The sequence below is a fragment of the Neopelma chrysocephalum genome, unplaced genomic scaffold (assembly GCF_003984885.1).
Source record: "Neopelma chrysocephalum unplaced genomic scaffold, ASM398488v2 Primary Assembly neopelma1_96234, whole genome shotgun sequence".
Lineage (NCBI taxonomy): Eukaryota > Metazoa > Chordata > Aves > Passeriformes > Pipridae > Neopelma > Neopelma chrysocephalum.
In genome coordinates, this window is record NW_020924883.1 from 157,000 (window position 1) to 169,892 (window position 12,893).

The 12,893-nt window shown below is 40.6% G+C and overlaps 1 protein-coding gene across 5 annotated transcripts in view; it reads right to left on the reverse strand.

The window, feature by feature from the left end:
• Positions 1 to 12,893, reverse strand: part of PCSK5 (proprotein convertase subtilisin/kexin type 5) — a 212,224-nt gene that overhangs the window by 96,709 nt on the left and 102,622 nt on the right. For all 5 annotated transcript variants that reach the window (XM_027708433.1, XM_027708432.1, XM_027708435.1 and 2 more), the window contains 2 exons: positions 8,245 to 8,333; positions 2,593 to 2,765 (listed from right to left, as the gene is read on the reverse strand). In XM_027708433.1, coding sequence (XP_027564234.1) covers positions 2,593 to 2,765; positions 8,245 to 8,333 — 262 coding nt within the window. The remainder of the gene's footprint in view (positions 1 to 2,592; positions 2,766 to 8,244; positions 8,334 to 12,893) is intronic.

Consider the following 12,893-nt stretch of genomic DNA (forward strand, 5'->3'; position numbering starts at 1 on the left):
GGTATTGAAAACACAAGCCTTGAGAATTTTCCACCCTTATGGCTATACTATTTTCAAGAAAGGACCTAGTCAACAGAAAGCATGATATAAAGGGAGTTTTGTATTTGCATAGAAATTGTTTGATAGTGGAGTCTCTAAGCTCTCCCTTTGAACTCAAGTATGCAAATTTAATAGAATTAAACAAAATACCCTTAGAGATGACAGAAAATCATGGTACTTGAGAAAGGTTTAAAAACTGGTTTCCTCTTCCTTTACCTTGATCCTGGGCAGAATTTTTAAAGCATATTTAACTTATGGGTTAGGTTGTCATCTAATAGATTCATTTACCCTCAGTAGCCTTTCTTTAAATAGATTTTTCTATTTCAATTCAAGGCATATATTATCTCAGTGTAACTCTATAGAAAAACTATGCAGTCATCTTTGTTATTATCTGCAGGATTTGGAAGGAGTAATCATAATAGCTCAGCAGATTTCAAAATAATAATACTTATAAAACACTCTGTATGAGCTGTTAATTGGAATAATATGCGCTTAAGATAAACCAGACATTTTTTAAATGGATCCTAGTCTCTCACCAAACTCAACAAAAAACAGTGGCTCTTGCATCCATTTCATTTTTACTTAATGACTATAATAAATTAAAAATAATAATTTAATTCACTTATACTTTATTCAAAGCTATTATTCAGCACTACCTTTGATTTTCCTAATTAAACCAGATGGCATAATTTACTTTTCAGATGCTTTTAAAAATTCTTGATAATTCCCTCTGCTGTTCCATTTTAAAAATGTGATATACAGTTGTACATGTATATGCATAACAAATTAAGAATACTGATCTTGAAACTTCCTGTAGGTCAGAAAGAAGGTTTTGTCAAAGTTTCCTGTACTGATCTTATTTTAATTTACACCACAGATGCTACCCTAGATGCTCAGTATATTCAGTTCAATATTTCTGAAAAAGGGAAGTCAAGATCTGGACACAACATAATAAGCATAATTGTCTCCCTATTATTATTGCACAATTACTGTGACTGCTTAGGGAAATCTATGTTTGGCTGAGTATCTAGTCACAACCTTGAACAATGATCTCATTTTATGAATATTTTGTTAAAAAGGAAATTAATCTTTTCTTCTCCCAAAAAAGAAAACTAATCTTTTCTTCTTCCATTTGCCACATCTTTTAAAATGACACAGCTTCTGACAGTGAAATGAAATATAGAAAAAACACCTTTGCCTGAACATGGGAAGGCACAGTTTTATTAAAAAGAGAGAGAACAGGTTCATCTTGAAGTAATTTTCCGTCTGGAAACAGCCTATTAGGGAAGGTGGTAATTGCAACATATATTTACAATCTTTCAGCCTATATCATATTTTAAGAGATGAAAACTAGAGAGTAACCTTAAATGTTTTGCATTTCTTATCAGTATATTTTCATGTAAGTTTTAAAAAGAACTTCTATTTCTTGAGTAGAAATGAAAAAGCATTTGTAGTCAGAGCCAGACAAAATATCCAAATATGGAAATATTTAGGTCTACTCAACTCTTCATGGGCACCTACAGGCAGAATAAGATGCTGAAAAAATGAAATAGAAAATAAATTGCAAAAATAATAATTTGATTTGCATCAAATATGACTTCTACTATTTCTCAAAAAAATATAGCATACTTTTTCCACACTGTTATCAGAAAAAGACTACCTCTGAATTTTAAAATTAAATACTGTGTTTTCACTCTAGACCAGTACAGTATAGAACAATGGTAAAATTAAATTCATCTGGGTTCTGTAGGGTATCTTCTAATATTACTGCTAATAATAACAATGGAACAATAATGTTTTTAGGCAAGATCCATGTTTTTAAAAAATTATTCCACATTCTTGATTTATATCATATTTATTCCCAGTTTGAGTGCTTTGAGATTTCAATAAGGAAATGGCTGAGTACAGAAATTCAGGTTGAACTTTTCACAGTTGTCTTCCCTACAGGAAATATGACATTTAAACTAACACATAAACATGTTTAAACATAAAACTTTTTTGGACAAGTTCTCCTGCCTCCTGCACTTCCATTAGTGTCCCCTTAATCACAGTATTGCGAATTCTCTGAGACCAGACAAAAACACTAAAAGAAACATGGCTGTAGACTTTCTTTAGACCTCAACTTCTTATACTAAGAAATCAAGTGAAACAAATCAATGAAAGAAAGGAAGGAAGACAGAAAGAAAAGCAGTCAAAGTTTTTGCTTTAGAATTTCCTTACAACTCATATTTGATGAGCTCACACTGCTGTGCGAAGTAGCATTTTTCAGTCATCTTATTTCTTGTAGAATTACAACACTACCTCAGAGTAGTTTTAAGGACACTGACGATGACGTATTTCAGCTGAAAATGAACAGAGCTGATACTTCAGGACTGACTATCAGGTCACTATCAAAGGAAAATGCATTTTTAGTTTTATGCAAAGGAAGTTTTCTTCTTTCCTTCAGAATCCTTTCCTTTTCCCTATGCTGTGCACTTGCACGTACTGGGCACAAGTACCCTTATACTTGCACATGAGAGCAGATCCAGGAGATGCACTTCGATGCGAACTTACCATTCTGATGCCATTCTCAAAGGCCTGACGTGCTAGAGAAGCAGGACCATCCACAGTCTTACCATCGTCATCAGGCCCCCAGCTGGCACTGTAAATGTGGATGTGCTGGGGATTAAGGCTTAGAGACTTTGCTTCTACCATATCTGTCACATCTCCGTCCAGCATCCGTACACCTTCAGAACAAAAGATACAATGAACAGGACTGACCAACTCAGAATGTTTCTTCTTTTCCCCTGGGGAAAATTGTTGTGTATAACATTGTAATGAATGATTATAAGGATTTCTACTGTTGTTAGAGAAAAGAAGCAAAAAATCTGTTTGGATATATATTTTTCAGGGAAAAATATCTCTCGATGAAAAAAATATAAAAAGGTTGAAATATTTTGGTCCTTCTTTATGTTTTGTGAGATAATAAACTTTTACAAACTGTGATCACACTACGGACTTTATAAAAAAGAGTCATTAAGCCAGCTCTAGGATTCTAGTGTTGTTTTTTTTCTACCTCAGCAAAATCTAAGAAAATTAATGCTGGGTGGAAGTTGTGTTCTCAATTTCTTTAAAGCACATTAAAATATTAATAATTAAAAAATCAGTTCTAAATAAAGACAATAAAAGTACACTGGTTTTGAAAGAAGGAAAATAAAACTCTCCTTTATGGCTCTGTAACTGTGTAGCAAGTCTAAATGCTATATACAACTGGTGAACAGTAATTCCAAATTCTGCCACTGGCACCTGAATTAATTCACACCAGAATTTTTTTGCTGATGGTGAAGCAGTCTACTCTAAACCAACAGCGACAAGGCTGTGACTTATGTGTTGTTCTCTCTGGCCAACAACAGACAGACACACCAAAGCCATTGGCCAAGATCAACTGTGTGAGGTTCAACAAGGCCAAGTGCCAGGTCCTGCCCTTGGGTCACAACAACTCCAGGCACTGCTACAGGCTGCGGAAGAGTGGCTGGAAAGCAGCCTAGGAAAAAGGACCTGGATGTGCTGGTCAACAGCCAGCTAAAAATGAGCCAGCAGTGCAGCCAGGTGGCCAAGAAGGCCAATGGCATCCTGGCTTGTATCAAGAATGTGTGGCCAGAAGGACTAGGGAAGTGATTGTACTTTTGTACTGGGCACTGGTGAGGCTGCATCTCAAGTTCTGTGTCCAGTCCTGGGCCCTTCACTTCAAGAAAGATATTGAGATGCTAGAGCATGTCCAGAAATGGACAACAAAGCTGGTGATGGGCCTAGAGAGTAAGTCATACAAGGAATGACTGAGGGAGCTGCGGGTGTTTAGTCTGGATAAAAGGAGGCTCAGGGGAGACCTTATCACTCTCTACTATTGTCTGAAAGGAGGCTGTAGCAAGGTAAGGGTTGCCTTCTTCTATCAGGCAACTAGTGACAGGATGAGAGGACACAGCCTCAAGCTGCACCAGAAATGACTAGATGAGGCACTAAGTGCTGTGGTTGAGTTGACAAGGTGGTGATCAGTCAAAGGTTGGACTCAGTGATCTTAAGAGCTCTTTTCCACCCTAAATGATTTTGTGATTCTGTGAAAGATGACTTTGAATAACAGACATCTCACTGGCTATTTACAATGAAAATAATCTTCCTTCCTTCCTTCCTTTCTTCCTTCCTTCCTCCCTCCCTCCTTCCTTCCCTCCCTCTTCCCAATGTCTGTAGTACTTCTGCTGATCACAAAACTTTCATACTGCATTTGGCATGTGGTGATAGGGCAACAAAAGCTGTCCAGAAGGCAATTAAAAGACTGCGTTTGCAGACTGTTCTGCCTAAGACTTTAGAGACCCGCAAACTTTTCCTAGCATTTGCAGTAATTCCCAAATTATAAGTGGCATTTAACTCAGAACAAAATTTCAATGAATCACAGAAAACACACAAAACTGAGCTGAAAGCAAGTTTTCTTTTAAAATGCTTGTTTTTAATCAGCATCTGCCTTAAACTTAAAGAAACAGCTAAACTAATTCCTCATCAACTGATGACAATATACATCTTGTGCCATAATTCATTGTAACTGTTTTCCCATCAGGACTTGAGCCCAGCCAGGTAGCCAAGCACCCAAATCCCCACAGATGCTTTGCAATTTCCACAATCAGTTTGCAACAATAATAGCATGCTAACCAATCTTTTCTATAAAAAGTCTCACAAGCTCTGTACATGGTAACTTGTTTTGTGTGATTACTGCAGAGAATAACTTTAAAAAAATGATCTATCCCTTTAGTGCACTGGTTTGTCTTGTAGTAAGGGGGACTGCAGCTTAGCTAAGCAAAATCTTTCACAATTTTTTATAAGCAACTTGTAAAAAACTGAAGGTCCAGATTGTAATTTTACTCAAATTCTCTTTTCTGCAGATTACATCCTCACACCATTGTAAGAGAAAGCTTAGACTTTCTAAGGATCTTGTTTTTTACCTATTTGTTGTCAGAAGTTCTTAAATGTTCAGAAATGAGAAAAGGAGTACAAACACATTTAGGAAAAAAAGGGAACATTATTGATGGGTGTCTTGTTAACAACTTCTGATCATAAAGATCATTAATTGGATTTGTTCAGCTGCCAGCATTTGATGGAACAGACTTTTTTCCCTTTTGCTTTATCTCCTTTGGATCCCTTATGTGTCCAGAGATGCTTTTTGGTTTGAAGTAAAAAATACTTATCTTGATGGAGCAAATTCAACATCACAGCCTGTCAGCAGGTGCTCCTCTATGCAAGGACAATGTAATTGCTTTACCTCAACTCTAGTTTCTTCTTCAAGAAAGCTCCAGGAGGGTCTTTAAATCCCTGGGAAACAAGCAAGCTGAATACTAGTTCAGCATGATATGATTCAATATTTTCACAATTTATGTGGCCTGTGGAAAGGGAACACAGCCATTGCACATTCAAATGTGTAGCTTATGGCTTTTCTGAGGCATTCCAAATATAGGTCAGCAGCAGCAAAACTCTTAAGTAAATTCAACTAGTGGAAGAGGAAGCTTAATGTCAAGGCCATGCCCAAGCTGTTGCAAGTTGTGTGACTATTCACAAATAAAACTTCTCCAGAAGCCATCCCTTATCGCTATCAGTGCACTAACTCTCTTCTGATTCTGGTTTGACAACTCAACAAATCTGATTTCATAGCTGCTGGTACATGGCTAAATGCCATGTCCACATGAGACAACCTGTTCATCTGTCATAAACTCACTCACTTGACCAGTTCTGATTTTCTAAATCATTCTGACAGGGTAGTTTTGTGCAGGCAGGCTCTCCACCCGAGAGGAATTTTTCTTCCTGCGTCACTCTACCCTTATTGTCATGGGTTGAGGTGGCTGGGGTTTTGGCAGTGGGGGTGGCTACATAGGGTGGCTTTGGTTAGAAGCTGCCAGAAGTCTTCTCCCCAAGGATAGCTGGCTACAGGAGGGACTTCCTGCTCCTGGCCAAGGGAGAGCCAATAATCACGCCTCTGTGATAACATATTTAAGAACAAGCTGTTGAGCAGAAGAATTTTTCGAGCCAGGGGAGAGCTGACCAAAGCTCCTGAGTGGCTCCGCTGCCTCCCCCGCAGCGGGGGCAAGGGAGGGTTGCCGGGAAGGCAGTGGCAGCCCAGCCCAGGCCTCTTGGTACCTAGCCCGCAGCAGGCACCAGCGGCCCCTGTGAAGGGGCGGTCGGGGCCAGGCCCAGGACATGTGGCCCCATGGAGAGCAGCTACGCAGCTCCTGGGCCCGCCCTGCGAGCAGCCCATGCTGGAGCCCACCCTGCCCAAGGAGCCGAACAGCACCCTGAGCGCCAAAGCCTCCAAGGTGAACTGCGAGGGGGGGTGGAGGGGGTGCCAAAGTGGCCAGGGTGGCAAAGAGGCCCCTGCCAGTGGCCACTGGCCTCCCTTTCCCTCCCCGGGCAAGTCAAGCCGGGTTGGGCTGGGGTGGCCTGCCACGGTGCAGCTAAGCCCATGCTGGAGCAGATGGATACATAGAAGAAGGCTGTTACCCCCTGTGGAAGGCCCAGGATGGAGCAGACTCCTTCAAGAGACTTGTGGCCCATGGAGAGGAAAATCCATGCCAGAGCAGGTTATTCCCGGGTAGGACTCGTGGCCCTGTGGGGGATCTACAACTGTACAGCTCACCCTATGAAGGACCGCATCCTATGAAGGATGGAGAAGTGACTCTTGGGGCAGTAGATATGGAAAAACTACTGCCTGAGGGATGGACCCACATTGGAGAGGTCCACCAAGGACTGTTACTCATGGGAGGGACCCCACAGAGCAGGGGAAGGACTCAGACCTGTGGCCCTCCTGTAACCTGTGGTGAGGACCATGGTGAAACAGGCTGTCCCCCCGCAGCCCATGGAAGAGTGACCTACAGGACAGCAGATCTGGAAGACCTGTTGCCCAAGGGGTGGACTTGTCTCCCTGCCCCACTGCAGGGGGAGGAGGGAGAACACGGAAGGAAGGAGGGGTAGGTGGAAAGTGTGTTTAAGACTGTTTTATTTCTCACTCTTTAGATCTTATCCTATTAGAAATAAATTTTAGTATTAACCCCAAGTTGAGTTTGTTTTGCCTGTGTGACCTCTCTCAGCTCAGAGCGACTTTAGTAGGTGCCTAGAATCCGGCCAAGGTCAACCCACGACACTTATGCTGGATCAGGTATTGTCTACCCTCTTGAAGCCAGCAGGAAAACAGAAAGCTGACATGAAGATGTTGATGTGTGCTTTGGCTAATTTAAAATGCAGATGTGCTCACATTTGATTTGGATCAAACTTGTACTGATCTAGTAGAGAACAGATGCAGTATTATTACTTGCGGAAACATGGCCTCAACTCTGCCGGCTCATATTTTTGAACTGTTCTCTGGTGTATATATAGGTAAACATGCTTCTGTTTTCACAGATGGGCTCTATTTTAGGCTCTATTTCAAAAATCAACAATTAATGAGTTTGAGCTACAGGTCTTTCTACGGAAAGCCAATATACCAATCCCATGACTTCATCTAAAGCTCAGGGTAAAACTTCACTAGAAGTGTTACAACCTGTCACAGAGAGGCTACATCCTAGGAGACATGTAGATGACATCTTGATAATCATCACCACAAACTAAACTAAAGATCTTCACTGAGCAGCCAATGACTATGAATTCACAGAAACCTCTTGAAACTCTTGGCTGAATGAACAAAAATGGGCGACTGAATCTTATTTTCTAGGCAATAATCTGATCATATAGAGGGATCAAAAGAACATTCTCTCCAACCACAGCCAAACAACACAATAATGCATTATGTTTTGACAGTGGTCTTTTGGGAACAATATGCAAGGCAATATTCCTGATGTGTGCATTTACTCATGGTTTGTCAAAGTTCACCGCTTAGAGCTCTGAATATGTGAGAAAACCCAAATGTCCTAATTCTGGGGTTTGTGTTTCCATCAAAAGCCTCACCTTTCTATTTTTTGGTTTGTACTGAGAGGCAGTGTTCCAGAGGGCACTGCAGAAGGGCCACTGCACACAAACTCCTTCAGTACTGATACTGAACAACCACTCCACAGATGAGCTTTACTTGCTAACACAGCTAGGTTTGTTGTCCATACAAATCTCCTTCTCTTGTTGAGAAGGGTCTGAATGCACCATTTATCACAAATGGCTCTTTGGTTACTTTTTTTGGTTTTGGTGGGAGATTGTTTCACATACCTCCAATCTTGGCATTAAAGGCGATTCCTACTGTGCAGTGTGAGTTGTTTGCCGTGGCTGCCACTTCTCCAGCACAACGGGTTCCATGCCTGCAGTCAGACAAACATTTTTCCAAGTAAGCATAAACCATTGGGATTGAAGGCTTTGACTTTGCTTATTCTTAGATGCTAAATGCACAACTATCCACAATGTCTTGCACTACTCAACCCCTTATAGCAATTTATACCTATGTTACAGTATTCCTCTGAACACATTTTAACATCATTACCACAATCACATTAAATTCTTCATGCCTACTGGAAACACATACACTTTGTAATAAAGACATACAGTGATGATACATAATTCACAGCAACAGAGAGGAGTCTTAGATATCAGTTCTTGATTTTGAACCACATCTTATATTTAGACAAAATGTTTGTCCAGCATTCGCCCACAACCACTTGTATTGCTAGTATGTGTATCTCCACCCAACCTCCAGCGGGCACACTCTTCCCCAAGGAAGATGAGATTGCACCAATGTCCACACTGTTGTTTAGAAGACTGGCTATATGCCAGGTATGCTCAAAGCTTCTGTATAGGCATGTCTTGGTTGTGCCTTGGGCCAACTCTGCAAGCCTGTTGTCTTTCTGGAAGCAGAAAAAATATCTGAAGCATCCTTCACCTGTAGAGGTATACTATGGGTCTGGAAGCAGAGCTGGACTGCAAGTGTACAATCTCAAGAAGCTGCTGAAGGAAAACACAAAATCTCCAGTGTTTGCTCAGTCCCTTCCCCACTGTGCAAAGCCCCAGTGGTATGCCTTGCCCACCCCTGATCCATGCTCTCTACCAGGTGACAGTGGTCATCCATAAGGTCCCCATGGCAGGAAAGCAGTCCCTGCTTTTTGTGATTTTTGTGGCAACATGGATTTCATAGTGTGTTTTCTACCAGTAAATCATGCCCTCACCCTTGTGCAGTTAAGCAGCTCCATTGCAGAAATGTGACACAAGCAAGAAGGAGCAGGCAGGGAACTTTAGAGATGTGCTGTGGAGAGGAGATACAGAGTTTCAGACCAGACAGGAAAAGAGATGGGGAGTTGATGAGACAAAGATATAAAGATAATATAAGGCTTCGGTACCCATAAAGAAAGAAGTTTAAAAAGTCAAAGCAAAAAAAAAATAACAACATAGCAAGCTTTAGAGAAGGCTAACAGAGGTCAGTTGTGTACACAGGCACTCTTCTGCTGGTGCTGATTGACAGACTGCTTACACACACATCTGGAGAACACAGGTGTGTTTGAAATAAAGGTGATGCTCATTTAACAGACAAAAATCAGTGTTGCTTTCCCCTGGTAGAGCTTGTTTTGGGTAGAGTGACTCCTTATTTCGTTATTATTAGCGTAACTTCTTCTCGCTATCTTTTTGAGACACTTAAATGGGAAACACTAAGATAAGTTGTTTGGAATAGATTAATATAAAACAAGAAAAATAACAAACAGGCCTAGAAAAAAAAAAGAGGAAACAAAAAAAATTAAGCAATGCTAAACTGTTAGAATTTCAAAGAAGATAATTTCATTTATTAGACAAGTAAGATACACATAATCTATGAGAAAAGTGTAATCTTTATTCACAAAATCAAAGCGACAAGTTGTATACTGATAAATACTAATGCTGGATAAAGGTTTCACAATTATATGTATATCTGAACTAATTTCCTATTAATCTGTCACAATTCATTATTTGGTCGCCAAACTTGACCAGAACATTTTTCAAGACTAAATTTGAAGTTTATTTTTCATATGAAGACTAATTTTAAAGCCTAATTCTTCTTCCTTTGAAGAAAGCCTATTTGACTTTAATTGATAAACCAGTGTCTTATCCATTTGCTGAATTATTTTGAAAAGCCTGAAGTAAATAGCTTCAGTAAATAGCTCTGTGTTTGAAGTAGTGTCTTTTAAAAATGCATTAATATTTAAAGGAAAATGTCTGTCTTAAAAATTCTTTACAAGACCCAATTCCCAAACATCCCTTCTTCTCATTATGATTTTGTTCGGTGTCAATATAAGTTTTGAGGTGTTATCACTCAAATACCAAAGCACATACGACTATACTCTGGAAATGTAGAAATACCTGCAGACATCAGCTCAGTGCAGATAATTTATTAATAAATCATTCCCTGCCTGGTGGAAGGCATGTGGCCAAGCTGCAGCTTCCCAGAGGGAGATCGCATTTCCAAGAAATCCCTCTTGGGTACCAAGTTTGAGAAGCAGTGATGGGAGGAAGGTTTTTCAGTAGAGAAAGTGGACAGATAGAAGCCACACCTGGAGGAGGGAGAGTTTCTGAAGAAGAATGGCAGAAACAGCTCAAACATCTCCTTGGTTCCAAGTACAGGGATACCTGCTACTTCGATAGCTACTTCCAGTGAGCCCTGTCGAGAGGGTTAGATTTTCACTGTATCATCAAACACGCTAGTCACCCCAGGGCTAAGTACAGTGTGTAACACCACTTCTACTGACACCTGATGGGATGCTGTTTTCTTTTTTGCACTGAAGTTAGCAGGGCTGATTGATAGAGCTTTAAACCAGATTGGAAGGCGGAAGGGGACAAAATCAGGCTTGCCAATGATAATGCAACAGAACACCAAAATTTGAGGGACTTAGTGCTAGTGAGATCCTTCAGTCTGCTTCCCAATGTGTTGGCTACAATGAACTGCACTTGAAATGTTCCTAGCACCAACGTATCCTGCATGAGAAACAAGCAAGAGGAGACAGAAGCTTTGACCCAGTCCGAGAGAAATTACATCATCGGCATAAGCAAAACCTTGTGGGATGAGTTCTGTGACTGAAGTACCACGGTGGATGGTTACAGGTTCTGGAGGGGGGATAAGGCAGGGCAGGCAAGACAGGGTAGTGGTAGTGTATGTAATGGAAGGGCTGGAATGTATGGCGTCTGCAGCTGGAAATGGCACATTTGAGAGCCTTGGTATAAGGACTAAGGGACAAACAAAGTTGATGTGATTGTGGAGGTCTACCATAAGCCATCCACCCAGTATGATGACAGTGATGAGTTAAATCTTTAAGGAACTAAGGGGCATCTCCAAATCGACTGCCCTTGTCCTTATGGGGGACTTCAGTTCCCAGATGTTAACTGGGAATACCATACAGCTCATATAAACAGGTCCAAAAGATTTCTAAAATACCTGTATGATAACTTCATGGTACAGGTACTAAGAGAGACGACTAGAAAAGCTGCCTTCCTTGATTTGTTGCTTTGATTTGATTTGTCAAAAAAGAGGGGTTCTTGATTTAAGTGGCAATAGGTGACCATTCTGGCCACAGAAACCATGCAGCAATCTCTGATAACAGGAGAGTGCCATCAAAACTTCAGTCCTGGATATGAGGAAATCAGATTCAGGCTGCTCAAGGAAGTAGTCAGTAAGATTCCCTGGGAAAACGCTTTTGAAGGTGCTGGTGTCCATCAGTGCTGGTCACTTTTTAAGCACCACTGCCTAACAGAACACGAGCAGGCGATTCCAAATATCAGAAGTCAAGTAGACAAGGTAGAAGGTCGGCTTGACTGAGCAGGGATCTTCTTCCAGAGCAAAGGCAAAGAAAGACAGTGTATGGCCAGTGGAAGCAAGGTCAAATGACATGGGAGGAATAAAGAGATCCTACAGAGAAAATTCATGTGGCCAAAGCTCAATTAGAGTTAAAGTTGGCCAATATTGTGGAGAAAATCAAAATCTTTTTTTAATATGTCAATAGCAAAAGGCACTGCACAGAAATAACATTGGTCTATTATATAGTAAGAAGAGTCTCATAAAAAGGGGCATAGAAAAGGTAGAGATGTTTAATACTTTCTTCTCTTCTGTCTTCAACACTGATGATGTGCTGTTAATTGCATTCTACATTTAAAATGGAAATTAAAAAAGTTGTTTTATTAATTTCAAGGTCATATGTATAAAAGTGCACTTCTTACAATCACGTCCCACTATATGAATTAATAATATATGAAACTCAATTTGTTTTAATAGGTTATCTTTTACGGGTCCCTTAAGTAATAATTTGTCATGCTTTAGGAATGGTACTCCCCAATTCAATGCTCTCACTAAGACTCTCCAAACCACACTGATGCTCTTGCTCCCCCGTTTTCCCCTCCCCTCCTTGCTGTGGCAGGATGAGAGGAGAATTGGAAAATTGCAAATGCAAAGATCATGGGTTGAGATAAGAACAATTTACTGGAAACACTAATAAGGAAATGAACAGTAATAGCAACAATATTAATGAATAGAGGGTATAAGAAGAGTAATGATTCAGATGGAACACTCCCGCTTCCCCCCAACACAATACCAGATGTCTCCCTCAACCATGTTTGCTTGACTGGAAGGAACTCCTTCCCCATGGAACACAGTCCCATTCCCCTGCCCCTCACAGTGATGTGAGGTGGTATAAAACAGCCTCGTGTCCCAGACATGCCTCCTCCCGGTTGCTGCAAAAATTCACCCTGTCCTGCCCAGAACCAGGACATTATCCCAGAGCCTACACCTTCCAACTATATACATTTATATACATATATACACAAGCAGAGATATCATTTCCATAGTGAACTGCTGTTCCTCCAAGGTGTCTGTTGACTTTATTTAGTCCATGACTGTGGGTTCTATCCATCCT